At 40.2% G+C, this 15,836-nt stretch overlaps 2 protein-coding genes across 2 annotated transcripts; both read right to left on the bottom strand.

The window, feature by feature from the left end:
* Positions 1-1,849: 1,849 nt before the first annotated feature.
* Positions 1,850-3,853, bottom strand: LOC109168702. The gene has a single exon (XM_019317687.1). It carries the CDS (start codon positions 3,851-3,853, stop codon positions 1,850-1,852), a length of 2,004 nt encoding a protein of 667 aa, XP_019173232.1.
* A 438-nt stretch (positions 3,854-4,291) lies between these two features.
* On the bottom strand, positions 4,292-12,416 carry LOC109168701. Its single transcript, XM_019317686.1, has 7 exons — positions 12,101-12,416; positions 9,624-9,783; positions 7,520-9,148; positions 6,747-7,003; positions 6,373-6,539; positions 5,750-6,264; positions 4,292-5,690 (listed from the first exon to the last, which is right to left on the bottom strand). The coding sequence occupies exons 1-7, from the start codon at positions 12,414-12,416 to the stop codon at positions 4,292-4,294; spliced, it is 4,443 nt and encodes a 1,480-aa protein (XP_019173231.1).
* Positions 12,417-15,836: the final 3,420 nt, after the last annotated feature.

Genomic DNA, 15,836 nt, shown 5'->3' with positions numbered 1-15,836 from the left:
TTGGCCGGCAGGACCAAATGTGTTAAAAATTGCATAGTTACGGGACTAAATTTTTAGTTTTGAAAGTTAAGTACTGAAATTAACACGCCCCCTATAGTCACTGGACCAAAAGTGTAATTTGTTCTTTATTATTTGATTTTTTTCAGTCCAATAACTCATTGATCCTAATTTTATTATGATTATTATGATTATTATGATTAGTATTATTATTATTATTATTATTATTATTATTATTATTATTATTATTATTATTATTATTATGATTATGATTATGATTATGATTATGATTATGATTATTATGATTATGATCATCACCATCATCATCACCATCACCATCACCATCACCATCACCGTCACCATCACCATCACCATCATCATTATCATTATCATTATTATCATTATCATTATTATCATTATTATCATCATCCCAAAATCCCAAATAATACTCCGTCAAAACAGAGCCGACAAACGAGAGAAAGAGGCGCAGGTTCTTGATCGCAATCTTGATTAAGACTTTCGGATAGCGTTCTTGAAAAAGCCCGTGTATCTTGAAATCAATTTTACACTAAGGATTCTACTTGATTTTATGTTACGAGACAATTTCGCTGTTTAATTAATTCAATTTAAGCAACATATAAATAACGAAATTGAAAGCATAAACAAAGTAAAGACACAGTAGAATTGTTACGCAGTTCGGAGCTCCTTCTCCTACGTCTGCGGGGCAACCCACGTCTGCCCAATCCACTAGATGTTCACCACAGAGTATTACAAGAGGTAACTACAAACGGCTCACACCCTTTACCACTACAACTCTTCTAAAACACCTACTCAGGACTGAACCGTGCATGCCATAACCACCTTTGGTGTAGCACTTCAGCTGTCACAGGTACTGATTTGTATTACAGATTTAGATCACAAATAATATAATCAATATTAAAGCAATAATGTAGGAAGCTTGCGTATGGATTCAGAATTTCAGAATTGGCAACTTCTTCTTTCATTTTCCCTTCCTTAAATACTGCACGTAGCTTCCATTTAACCATGCCTTGATTATAGCTTCACATGTGGCTTGAAATCTTCTCAACCACATATTCTTTTAACTTGAGATCTTCAGACTTGCTCTTTGTCCAACTTCTTTAACAATAAATCTCCACCACTTATTTTAGCTTGGTCCAAAAAACTAATTACAATACATGCTAATTAACATTACATATTAATAAAATAAACTAATAAATTAGCCAATTTAATGTGTACTAATTCGTACACTTACAATCTCCCCCTTTGGCAATTTATTTGGTAAAACAATAGTATCATTATACTTTGGGAAAAAGAAACGAAATATTTTATTAACATCCCATAGTATACGTACTGAACATGACAAAAAAATAAATATGCAATTTTAAAACTCTTAGGACCTGACCAAGGTTTATTTGTGTGTGAGATTTTATTTTGGACCTTAGTTGATGTCGACTCTCATGCTTCATTCAATTAATGAATAGTGAATCATGCACAAATTAGTGTTGTATCAAACATACCATATATGTCACGCTTTCCATATTGTAATTTGAATTACTCCCCCTAACTTGAAGCTTTCTGTCCTTCAGGTGCATCCCAATTGAAACCAATTCTTACCATGCAGTCAACATACCAAAAATACCATAGATATTCATACTTAAGTCATTCATAACAATCCATACCAAATTTATTAACATCCATACCAAAAGCCAACCAAAAACTTACCAAACATTACCAAAAAAATTCCCATACTCCCCCTTTCTCCAATACTCCCCCTTTGTTTTTGCCAAATAAATGACAAACAACCTGGTGAACATCATACTAGTGGATTGGATTAACTTGCAGACGGGGTACCCGATTCAGATTCATCACTCTCAGAAATAGAACCAGTGCCAGCGCCAGTATTAGTTCGAAGTCGAGCATAGATGGCCTCAATTCTGGCTATTTCTTCCAATTGAGCACCCAACAAATTCTCTAAGCCATCAATGGTAATTTGTTGAGAAGCAACCGATGTGCGAATTTGAGCAATTGACGCTTGAAGAGTGAGAACAATTTGACGGCGATCCATGAGTGTTTGAGGTTCCTTGAACACTGTCGTAGGACGGGGATTTGGTGCGGAGGCAGTTTCAGCAGATGATGCAGGGGCAGACACAGAGGGCGTGGCAGTTGGTGCACCGGGAGTGATCAACAGAGTAGCTCTATCATCATAGTGATCCTTATTTGTCAACCGATCATCATACTTATAAACTGAGGCATTAGCAACTACCTCCTCATCTTTGTATGGCTTGAACCCATGGTCATGTAGATGTCCAAAAATGAGACTGGGAAACGGTAGATGTACCTTAGGTTCCCTATGTCGCACGAATTGAGCAAGATGACCAAAAATGATTTCTCCGAGATTGAAGGGAAGGTGGTTTCTGATTTTGTAAAGGAGGGCAGCAAGCTGGTCAGAGACAAGATGATGACGCACAGCCGGCATCCAATTAGTTGAGGCAATCCGGAGAAGAACAGAGTAGACCGTGGTGAGCTTTAGGCTTTCAAGTCCGGAGTTAGGCCAAGTGACAATTTTGTTGTGAGTTAATGCAGCGGCTTGGAGATTAGGACTTGGGTCAGGAGCAGCTTGATGATTCGGAGTACCCAAATATGAATTAATCACGGCAGGACTTAAGGGATACCATTTATCCCGAATGAAGACTTGTTGAAATCGTGGAGACCCCTCCGAAAACGTATCCAATGTTAAATTTGTGTAGAACTCGGCAGTGAGCCATCTGGAATACGGGCCAACATGTACAAGTGAGGCAAGCAGAAACTGATCACGCAAAATAGGCACAATGTTGCATTTTTCTGTCAGCTCCTCCACATTGATGGATTTTTCCAGAATAAAATCCCTTGTAGTATGAACCCTCCAGTCGGACATCAAATCTTGAGACAGTAAAATAGGATGATAAGTCTTCTTGGGTTGTTTCTTCTTTGAGCCAGACAGAACAGCAGCAGGTGCTGGTGCAGGGGCCGGACTTGGTACAGGGACTGAAACAGATCTAGACCGAGTCATTCTGGGTGGCAATGTGGGCCCTTTCTTTGATTGCTTGGAATCAGACAAGCAGACAACATCCTCCAATGCTCCAATTTTTCTTTTCCCGGCTGTACCTGAAACACTAAGTTTTTCTTTCCCTTTTTGGGAAGATTTGCTCACGGGCACAGAGATGATAGGGACAGTGTCATGGGAGGTGGATACTGGAATGGGAACCTCTATTGTTGAAGATAGGACAGGTAAAGTTATGGGGATAGAAAAAGCAGCACAAGTCATAGGAGACACAAATTGGTTGATATTTCGAATGGAGAATGGAGAGGTCACAGTATGCAAAAAATCAGATAAGGAAACAAGATTTTCAGGCAATTGATTTGAAGAATCATACGGATCATTTTGTAAAGGAAAGGAAGGGGCATTCATATCACTGGAGATAGACACAAACTGATTTGGCAAGGAAAAGTTAAAATCTAATTTTCTAGAAGCTGAAACATTTGCATTTAAAGGTGAGGACACTACCGTATTATCCGGAGAGGGGACATGCATTTTCTCCTGTTGAGATGGAGACAGTTTGGATGGATCCTCCTGAATAGTCCATGGCTCGGCTGAGATGAATCGAGAGAGAGCTTTGATTTGCCTAGTTTCTTTGTCCGAAAGACCTTCTAGGAGACTCTCATGTGTCTTAACCGTGGCAAGAACTAGATCGGTGGCATCAGGTGTGAGGGGAGAATCAGCGTCAATAATATGCCGGAGGAGTTCCAATCTTTCTGATTTTGTGGTGAAGATTGCAAAGGGATTATCTTCTTCCATTGTTGGAGAGATTTGCGAAAGAAGCTCGAAAGATGAAGATGAGAGTGACGGTGGTGATGGGTAAGAGAGATATAAAGACAATGCATTAATTTGTTGATATATGATGGTGAAGTGATGGGTCTCAAAAGCCGTGAAAGAAGAGGAAGGATTTGACTAGATGGTAAGGCTAGAAAGTAGAGTTATAATAGGAGAGAGAGGTTGAAGTTGGTTTACATTGGTATTTTAGTCCACATCTTAGTTTTGTAGATAGAGCCGGGTAAGGAAACATTTAGATATAGGATCCTTAATTGTGATTTAGCTAAAAAAAGATAAAAGGTGAGGAAATTAAAAAGGAAATAGGATTTAATTTTTAGAATTTTATTTTTCCTGCAACAAAAAAAATCAACAACCACGTTAAAAAAATAATTAGAATTTATTTGTTATACCTGATGAGAGAGATTAAGCTGTGGGATTGCACACTCCAAGGGCAGCTCTAAGCAGTTCAAATCTCGATTTGTCTAAAGGCTTGGTAAATAGGTCTGCAAGATTTTTATCTGTTGAGGTATACTCCATTATAATTTCTTTTTCCTCGACTAGTTCACGAATAAAGTGGTGTCGAATATCTATGTGTTTCGTCCTGGAGTGTTGAACTGGATTTTTAGAAATGTTGATTGCGCTGGTGTTGTCACAGAACAATGTCATACTTTGTTGTTCTATACCGTAGTCTATTAACATCTGGCGCATCCAGAGTAATTGTGTACAACAACTACCCGCCGCTATATACTCAGCTTCAGCTGTGCTAAGTGAAATCGAGTTTTGCTTTTTACTTAGCCAGGCGACTAAATTTTTTCCGATAAAGAAACATCCGCCTGATGTACTTTTTCTGTCGTCAGCATTTCCTGCCCAGTCAGCATCACTATATCCTGCAAGATTCAGATTAGTATCGCTCGAGTACCAAATACCATAATTTATCGTACCTTTAACGTATTTTATAATACGTTTTACTGCCTTTAGGTGTGACTCTTTTGGATCGGCTTGATAGCGTGCACACATACCAACACTTACCATAATATCAGGACGACTGGCGGTTAAGTATAATAGACTGCCTATCATACTCCTGTACATAGTCGGGTCTACAGACGTTCCTTTTTCATCTTTGAACAATTTAGTAGTCGTGGAGATAGGCGTACGAGCATCTTTTGCAGATTCAAGCCCAAACTTTGATAGAAGATTTTTCGCGTATTTTTCTTGTGAAATAAAAATCCCTTCTTTAGTTTGACTTACTTGTAATCCAAGAAAATAGGTGAGTTCGCCTATCATGCTCATTTCAAACTCCTGTTGCATTACCTTGACTAGCTGGTCTGTCTCTCCTGGTTGTGTGGATCCAAAAACGATATCATCTACATACACTTGAGCAATTGTTATGTGTTTACCTGACCGCTTTATAAATAATGTTTTGTCTGATCCTCCTCTTTTGTAGTTGTTCTGAAGAAGGTATTGAGTGAGTCTCTCATACCAGGCTTTTGGGGCCTGTTTTAAGCCATAGAGAGCTTTTTGTAATTTGTAGACATAATCTGGATGATGTGGATCTTCAAACCCTTTAGGTTGAGCAACGTATATATCTTCTGAGAGGTAACCGTTTAAGAAGGCTGTTTTAACGTCCATCTGAAACAACTTGAATTTTAGGGCACAGGCAATCGATAGAAGGAGTCGTATTGACTCTAGCCGTGCAACAGGGGCAAATGTTTCATCGTAGTCGATTCCTTCGATTTGGGAGTAGCCTTGAGTCACAAGCCGCGCTTTATTTCTAGCTATGTTGCCAGCAGCATCGGTTTTGTTGCAAAGATCCATTTGGTACCTACAACATTAACAGTGTCAGGTTTAGGAATTAGAGACCATACCTTATTCCGTTCGAACTGCCCCAGTTCTTCTTGCATGGCCTTGATCCAGTGTTCGTCTGTTAGGGCTTCTTTGACATTCTTCGGTTCGATCTGCGAAGTATAACAAGAGTATCCTGCTAATTGAAGGTAATCACGTTTCGGTTTACCTCTGGTTTTTACGCCAGAACTAGGATCTCCAATTACGTTTTGTATTGGATGAGCTTTCTGGATGCGAGTAGGGATATCAATATCACTATGATCAGTGTCAGATTCTGACTCAGACTCAGTTTCTTGATCAGGTTGAGTTGACGTGGGAGATGGCATAGGAGACTCTGGATTAGGTTCAGGACAACTTGTGTCAGGTTCTGTCACTGGTCCAGGCTGAGTCGTTGTGATAATATCACTCGGTTGATCATCGATTACAACATTTGTGGACTCCATAATGGTTTTGGTAACTTTGTTGTAAACACGATATGCCCTGCTGTTCGTTGCATAGCCGAGGAAGATGCCTTCATCGCTTTTTGTTTCAAACTTTGCGACACGGTTTCGATCCTTCAAGATAAAACAGCGTGACCCAAAAACATGAAAATATTTGATGTTTGGTTTCTTACCTTTCCATAATGTATACGGAGTCTGATTCGTGCCTGGACGTAGATAGACCCGATTGATGATGTGATATGCAGTGTTCACAGCTTCTGCCCAAAATTTTTGAGGTAGTCCTTTGGCATTGAGCAGAACTCGTCCCATTTCTTGAATTGTGCGGTTCTTGCGTTCAACAACTCCGTTTTGTTGAGGTGTTTTCGGTGCTGAGTATTCATGTGTGATTCCTGTTTGGTTGCAGAAGGTATCGAATAGATTGTTGTCGAATTGTCGTCCGTGATCGCTTCGGATTCGAATGATGGGCTCATTTCTTTCTTTTTGGAGTTTTAAAGCCAGAGTTTTGAAGGCTTCAAGGGTCTCAGACTTGTCCATGAGAAAGGTAACCTAAGAAAAACGAGAATAATCATCTACACAAACGAGTATGAATTTCTTACCTCCAACACTTTCTGTTTGAGTTGGACCAATGAGATCCATGTGGATCAGCTCCAGGCAGTAACTTGTGTTTATGGTGTGCTGAGCTGGATGAGAGGATTTGGTTTGCTTCCCTGCTTGACATGCACCACATATGGTTGGTTTGACTTTTAGTTTGGGTAATCCACGAACACCTTCAATCTTCACAAGTTTGTCAAGAAGTCTGTAACTTAGATGTCCTAGCTTTTGGTGCCAAAGCTCGGTTTCATCTACGTTGATCCTGCAACACAAAACATTGTTAGTGAGAATATAGCAATTATCAGTTGACCTTGTACCTTCCATAACACATTGATTTGTTTTGTCTAGGACACTGCAGCTATTTTTGGTGAAGCTCACGTTCCAGTTTTGGTCACAAAGTTGACTTATGCTTATAAGATTTGCATGAAGTCCCTTGACTAGTAGAACTTTCTCCAATTTTGGTAGACCAACTACGTTTAGCGTGCCTATACCAGTGACTTGTCCTTTTATACCATCGCCAAAGGTAACTTCACCTTTGCTTGTGTTTACGTTACTCAGAAAATTAGCATTTCCTGTCATGTGACGTGAACACCCGCTATCGAAGTACCATTTGTCTTCTCGGCCTGTACTTTTAGAGTGGAAAGATACGAATGAGATATAATCTGACTTTTTAACCCAGATTTGTTTTGTAAAGGGTTGGATGTTTTTATGTTTGAACTTTTCGATTCTTTGATCCTTGTAGAAGTAGTAGAATTCCGGTCTTGTATGACCCCGTAACCTGCAATAATGGCATACCGGGTTATAGGATTTATAATATGGCTTGAGTAATCTTACTGTACCAACTTGTCGTGTCGCCGTGCTAGATTCTGGGATATCTCCTTGACCAGGGCCTGACGCTTTAATAAACACTGTTTTATCCTTTGAGCTGTTTCCTGTGAAACCAAGACCAAACTTTGTAGAAGTCTTCCTTCCAGACTCAAGAATCTCGTCAAGTGTAGACGTGGTATCCATCATTTGAATTTGGCGTTTGTAGGTGCTCAGCTCCTGCTTCAGAGTCTGTACTTCTTGTTTCAGTTTTTCTTCTCGGGCTAATGCCTCTTTAAGAAGCAGATCCCTATCAACGACTTGAGTTTGATACACTTTCTTTGCAGTTGTTACAATCCCTATTTCACTAGTTAATCTACGATTTTCTTTCCTTAGTGCTGCCCATTTGGGATACAATTTATTAAACTCAATTTCAAATGATGATTCACTTGACTCTAAATCTTCTGCAGAATTATACTCACCTCCCTCCGAGTCAGCAACCTCTTCGTGACATGGTCCAGTAGTCGTATGTGCAGTAAAAGCAACGAAATTACCAGAAATTTCGTCTGGATCAGATCCTCCTGTTTCACCGTCTGAGTCATCATCACTCCAAGTGACTGCTGACATAGACTTCTTGCGTCGAAGGTAGGTGGGGCATTCTGCTTGAACATGTCCGAAGCCCTCACATTCATAGCATCTGATCCCTTTACTGTTTGGCTTTTCTTTGGACTGACTTGGACGTGAACCAGGAGGCTTGTAGGTTGATGATCCTGATTTCGAAGTTGTTTTGGATGATGACGCTCCCTTTTGCATGTTCTTGTTGCGTGAACCTTTTGACACCTGTTTCAGAAGTTTAGAAAACTGTTTAGTTAGGAATACAACTGGATCATCACCTATTTCATATAAATCAGGTGTACAATTATTTTCTTCAGCAGTAAAAGCTACTGTTTTTGGTTTTTTTGTGTGATCTGTTAAGATTTCCATCTCATAAGTTCTTAGATTCCCCATTAGTTGTGTTACAGTCTCTTTCTCCCAGTTGTCATGTTCCTGGATTGCTGTAACTTTCATCCGAAACCGAGGTGGTAGTGATCGTAGAATTTTTTTCACAAACTGTTCTTGAGTGAACGGTTCTCCGAGGACCATAGCTCGATTTTCTAGCTCTTGCACACGAGTGTGGAAGGTCACGATGGTTTCATCTTCATTCATCCGGAGCTCCTCGAAGTCAGACTGTACCAGTTGCAGTTTCGACTGTTTTACCGATGATGTACCTTCATAGGTAGCCTCTAGTGCTTCCCATGCGCCTTTAGCTGAATCATGGCCTGCAATAATAGGGAACTGACTTTCATGAATTAGCCCATAAATAATATCTAGTGCCTTATCGTTGTATCCAGCACTTGTTTTCTCAGCTTGGGTCCATTCATTCTCAGGTTTCGTCACTTGAGTTGCATCGTCACTGGTACTGGATTTAGTTGGGTGTACCCAGCTTGTTACAATGATACACCATACGGCTTCACCTTGTGCTTTGAGATGGGTGCATGTGCGCACCTTCCAATATGCGTAGTTGTCACCGACTAGCTGGGGAAGAGCTTTAGTGTGCTCTATTCTGTAACACTCAATAACCCGTGAGATTGAACAATTTAACAAAATAAGAAATAATAATAATAATAGCCGCTGAAGAATTGAGATCAAGGGGCACGGAGTAGCCAGATCGTCAGACTAATAACTTAAGTCTGGAGGCTTTGATACCAATTGAAAAAGCCCGTGTATCTTGAAATCAATTTTACACTAAGGATTCTACTTGATTTTATGTTACGAGACAATTTCGCTGTTTAATTAATTCAATTTAAGCAACATATAAATAACGAAATTGAAAGCATAAACAAAGTAAAGACACAGTAGAATTGTTACGCAGTTCGGAGCTCCTTCTCCTACGTCTGCGGGGCAACCCACGTCTGCCCAATCCACTAGATGTTCACCATAGAGTATTACAAGAGGTAACTACAAACGGCTCACAGCCTTTACCACTACAACTCTTCTAAAACACCTACTCAGGACTGAACCGTGCATACCATAACCACCTTTGGTGTAGCACTTCAGCTGTCACAGGTACTGATTTGTAGTACAGATTTAGATCACAAATAATATAATCAATATTAAAGCAATAATGTAGGAATCTTGCGTATGGATTCAGAATTTCAGAATTGGCAACTTCCTCTTTCATTTTCCCTTCCTTAAATACTGCACGTAGCTTCCATTTAACCATGCCTTGATTATAGCTTCACATGTGGCTTGAAATCTTCTCAACCACATCTTCTTTTAACTTGAGATCTTCAGACTTGCTCTTTGTCCAACTTCTTTAACAATAAATCTCCACCACTTATTTTAGCTTGGTCCAAAAAACTAATTACAATACATGCTAATTAACATTACATATTAATAAAATAAACTAATAAATTAGCCAATTTAATGTGTACTAATTCGTACACTTACAGTTCTTCAAGCGATCTGATTCAATGGTGGAAGATTTGAACGAGTTCGATGGTTTTCATTAGTTTAGGATTTCCGCGGCTATTCTTCATCAGAATCATGGAAGTATGATAGAGGTTGGGCATTATAAAAGGGAGGCCAAATCCTCATCAGGGATCATCAATTTTTGCCCTGGACTAATTCCGGTGGTGGTGAACAAAGACTACCCGTTGGCGGCAGAAATTTCGGTCGGTACTGCTGATTGCGGTGGCGGCGAGGTCTGGGCGTGTGATTCATCTTTTGGCGCAGCAATAGTGGCATTAGCAATTCTTTTACTTTCTTCATTTTCCTACCTTTTACCTTTTAATTTCACATCTATCTTTGGAATCTGTGTTATGCTTCTAAAGAAAATCATGAATTAATTATGCTTAATTTATTGGTGATATTGTTCTGATGAAGAGTTTGTCTTCTGCTTGCGTTCCAAAGCTTTTGCACTGTAATCAATATTTATAATCTTTCTCTAGAAGGTGTTTAGGGTTAATTGTTGTTAATCTCAATTTCATTTAACATTTTAGTTTGCTTTGTTAAATTGTTTTTCTAGGAATGATATTGTTATGAATGTTTTGTAATCATTTAAGATTAATTTTGCCAATTGAATTATGTTTTATACTTTGATCATAAATGGTTATTAATTCATGTTCCTAGGCCTTCTCATCTTGATTGTTATTTGATTTCTTTGGTTCCTAACGATTCATTTATTTAGCTTCTTGAATCTCAATTTAATTATCTTGCACTTGAGTTGATTCTCTTATCTTTGATCTTCGTTTTTATCATTATTAAATTGTTAAGTCAGTTAATTTAATTTCAAGCTATTAAGTTGCATTGTATCAATCCCTGTGGGATCGACCCTTGCCAAGGCACACTTACTATAGTGATTCGTGCACTTGCGAGGACTAATTAAAATTGTCCATCAAACACCAAGAATGAACCAAGGATTAACACAATTGAACCCTAAACACAATCTCTAAACATACCAAGACACAAGAATAAATATATAATTGTTCAAGAACATCAAGAAACCATCACATAAACCCTAAAGACAAGCTCTATCAAGGCATAATTTCAAGATAACACATACCATCATTCAAGAAGCCAATAAATCAAAAGAAAAATAGGTTTTGTAAGACATGGGTTACCTCTTTGCCTAATTAAACTTCTCACAATCACCTAAGATTATTCTCCAAGGTTCTCTTCCAATTGATCTTCATTATATCAACAAAACCCACCAAACATAAAAAGGGGAAAACTTAGATAGGATCTATAACCCAAAACATAAAACCATAATATAATCTTTATTACTTACCTCTTCTAAGCTTGGTGATGGGGAATAATCCTAACTTGGTATCCTTCAATGGTAGACAAGACAAGGATTTCTTTGGCTAGGTTCTTGGGAGTGAATTTCGTGTGGTAGAGAGATGGGTGAAAAAGGGTTCTAAATGCTTTCTAGTCCCCTTTATATAGTTTTAGGAATCCTAATGAGAATTTGAATAGTAAAGGGGCCCACTTTCTTTATTTTAACAGGCTTGAAGGCTTTATTAAGGACAATGATCCATGGTCCATCATGGACCACATTATTTAATTAAGGGATCCAGGGTCAAATTAAATCCTTTTAACCACTCCTAACGGAATTTATTTAGGATATTGACGGGAAACTTACCAATTAATTAAATAATTAATTCGGGTTTAGAGGGCAAAATTACGGGGTGTTACACTCTTCTCCCATAACAAGATGTTTCGTCTTCGAAGCTTGGACGCAATGCGATCAAACAAGACAAGCAGTTTGGAAAGTAAGTTGTGTGGCAAGACTCAAGGTATGAATACCAACCTAAGGGTTGTTTGTCATGTGGTCTATACCACGCCAAACCAACTAAAACTCGTTCCCGAGCTAGCTAGCTTACTCACTCAATTCCATCATAGCATAGGCTTAAAAGCATTCAATTAGGAAGTTTTAATACACTTTTGTTTCCCAACAAGCACAAGACTATGATAAATCAAGTTAGGAGATAACTAAGGTTCAAAATATGATTACCTTGGTTCCCAGTTCCCGAACTTAAGGCTCCGCGTACACCCAGTATGGTCTCGATTACAGACACCCTTCGGTCCAATGAGCCTACTATGACATTCAATGATGCGAATCTCTCCTCCATGATCCGGTTTTGCCTTACGAGTTGCGCTAGGATACGGTCATCAGTTGACATTCCTTCATGTCTTTCCTCAGTTCTCCTCTCCCTCTGAGTGGGTTCCGTGTAGCCCGGTTCATTGTCTTCCTCTTCATGCTCTTCCTGTTCTTCGTCCTCTTGGACGACTTGCTTCATCTTTTTGTTTGGGATGCCCAATTGTTCCATTTACAATCTCTCCTCGGCCACGGGCTTCTTGCTCACCTCCTCGAGGGTGATGTATTGTCCCTCGCTAACATGATAAATGTTGTTGCGACGGAGGTTTTGGGCATTGAATATCATCCCGCCTATTGGTTTAGCCTCAGACTGGCTCATATCTATCCCCTTTTTCACCATGATCTAACTTAGGATCATACCTAGGGCAAGCTTAGCCTATTGTTGGATTTGCAGAACCCCATATGTTTCAACATCAGGGCGGTGAAATTGAACTTAACCTTATACTTAAGGAAGTAAGCAAAGGTACACTCAAGGCTCCCAACATCTTTGCTCTTATTATTGTTGGGCAATAGACTATCCGTCACAATCATCACCAAGAGCTTTTGCTCGGCGGTTAACAATTTCTTGTTTGGCCTCGTGGCCATGGTGATTCCGTCCTCCCTTTCCAACAAATAACTCAAATAATCCTTGTACCCCAAGGTTCGGGTACAAATCCAAGCACTACGGTCGTACTCCGATACGCCCGTAGTAGGCAATTTTAGGAGTTTGGCCAATCGGGCCTCACTCAACACCATTTTCTCATCCCAGACCTTGGAGGTGATTTCCAACTTGTCCCCATTTTTTATGGGCACCATGTGGTGATAAAATTCCTTTACCAACTCGGGGTAAGTATCACATTTTATGTCCAAGAACACTCCCAATAAACTTTGAAACTTAAGCATATCACTCAATTCCTTAGAAAATTGCTCGGGTTTGAGTTCTTTACCTTCCAATACCAAGTAATCGGCATTATTCCATTCCGCTTTACGGGCATTTGCGGGTCTCCTCGACATTGTCGGAATTTATAGAGTATTTTGGTGTTTTGAATTTTTTTTCCTTTTCGGTGAGAGCAATTGGCGGTCGACGACGATGGTTGCCGGTGGTGGGGCTGCTCGGCGGGGTGCGGTAGCAGCGGGTGGTTGGCCGGGCTGATGACGGGTGGTGGTGTTGCTGCGGCTGGGCGCGGCAGTCGTCGGCTGGGTGGTCGACGGTGTGCGATGGGTGGTGGTTGGAGTCTGGACGGGGGTTGGGGTGTTCGGCCGGCTGAGTGGGGGAAAGGGAGAGAGAGAGAAGGAGAGAGAGAATAAGAAGAAGAGGGAAGAAGGGTTTTTGATTTGGGGATTTTGGGATTTTAGGGATTTGGAATGGGGGTTAAGAAGGTTTTGTATCCTTTAGGTTTCAAGAAGCGCTTGTGCTTTAATGGTTAAGGTTTTGGTTTGGGAAGGAGAGGTCTAAGGTTTGAATCCTACAAGCTACACTTAGTTCCTTCTAAGGTTTTTGGTTCAACTTCCTTATGTTTCCTAGAGTTTAACCATTACTTAACTTAGGGCAGGATTAAAACCCCAAAGTCAAACCGCCTAGTTGGATCTTTAGATTTACTGTAACACCCCCTAAAACAGGCTAATTAAAAACCTTAAAACATGCAGATAACACAACTAAACAACAAACACAGCGGAAGACTAAAAGATAACTGGATAAATAAAAATTCAAGTCATGGGGTGTTATGCCACGTTCACCAACAAAGATGAACGCTACGGCAGAATCTGCATTGTTTACAACTATCCAAAAGTCTCTAAAGTCTATAACTAAAGCGGCACACAGGCCATAAAACCAATGGGAGAAGCTATGCTAACAGGCACTAGACTGCGCACTCGCCTCTACATCACCTGAAAGAACACAATAAAACATGGGACGACGCCCGGTCAGCGAATAATGCTGGTAACCCACCAATACATGTGAAATAACATACATAAGTAAGATATAAGTTGTAAAGCCATTTTCAAAACGGAATACATAAGTATATAAGTCAAAAACCAGGAGTCATAGTCAATACAAGACTCAACACTCTCAACAACAACATGGGAACACATCCCAAGACCATAAGGAACAACATGACTCACAAGAAGAGTCAAGGCATGATCTATCATCACTCAATAGATCAAAACCCAAGAAGCACAACGCAAAGGAATAAGACTCACCCAACGACAACACATGCCAAGGCAACACATGCCTTTGTGACTACACACGTCACAAGAGAAGAACTCACCACAATGGCTACACAAGCCCTCGTGACATCACCCATCACGAGTTGATATGCCTTCCTTATGCCCGGTTCCAACCTTATGGCTACCCCCAACCTTGTATCTTCTTTCCAACCATTACCTCCAGGACCCCTGTACTTCTTAGTCCAACCTTTTCCCTCCTGGGACCGTCGTTCCCCACCAACGACCACCAACGAGACCACCAATTTCATAGTACACGAGGGTACCGTACACACACACGGCAACACATGCCATCCAAGAATCACGTGAACCTTACACAAAGGCCACAACTCCATAATCACGTCACGGCCACCACGAGGACCGCTGCAATACCTTGGTGACTAGTGTCCCATACCACTAATCGTGCAATCCATGTAAAGCCACGCACACATCACACCACAACAGGAATCAATCAACGGATCACAACGAAGATATGAAACCATACTCAATCAAGGATTGGGTCACAGCCCAACACCAACAACGATGAATAACACAAGTTATCATCAACCAATAGGAAGGTACAAACAACACACAAGCTAGCATTTAAACACCAAACTAGCATGCTCATCAAACGGGTAAACCAGAGATAGTTCCGAAGAACACACAAGACTCATCATGGTTTAACGAAACACAATGTTGAACACTTAGCATGATTCAAGACACCAAAACCTACATGGATTCCTACCATATAGTTCTAAACATACGAAACATCAAGAAGACACTCAAATAGTTCCACAAAAGAACATCGGGAAGTCAAAAGACCAAATACCGAGTCAAAAGAATCACGGGAAACAAATCCCCCCACATTCACACTTGTGTACCCGCGGGTGGGCCCACGGGTAGGCCTCTACCCGCGGTTCCGCCCGCGGGTACAGGTTTACTCCACCATTGTACCCCGCGGGTGGGCGGCGGGTGGGCCTCCTACCCACGGGTACCACCTGTACCACAAAAACAACACTTCACGGATTTTTCATCTCCAACTCAAATTCAAGTCCAAAACATGCCAAATATCACCAAACACAACAAAATGACTTGAATCAAAGGAAATGCCAAGAAATGGCACACAAGAACCCTAAACACAAGCTCTAGATATGCATTTTCACAAGATCATGCATCAACACGCACATTTCATAGCAAAACACATGTAGAATCCAAGAAATATTCACATATAGGTAAGCAAAATAGGTTTTGTAGAGCATGGGTTACCTCTTGTAGACTAAAGATTTCACTTTACACCTCAACAAGCTCCTCACAAGGCTCACTTTCCAAACCAACTTCAAGAACAAACCAAAAGATCATAAAGATCCTAGCTTTAAGAAAAGACACCTTAGATAAAACCAAAAACACAAGA

This window comes from Ipomoea nil, unplaced genomic scaffold (assembly GCF_001879475.1).
Source record: "Ipomoea nil cultivar Tokyo-kokei standard unplaced genomic scaffold, Asagao_1.1 scaffold3213, whole genome shotgun sequence".
NCBI classification, from domain to species: domain Eukaryota; kingdom Viridiplantae; phylum Streptophyta; class Magnoliopsida; order Solanales; family Convolvulaceae; genus Ipomoea; species Ipomoea nil.
Note: the sequence above shows the minus strand (reverse complement) of the source record. Positions and strands in the feature narration are given on the sequence as shown.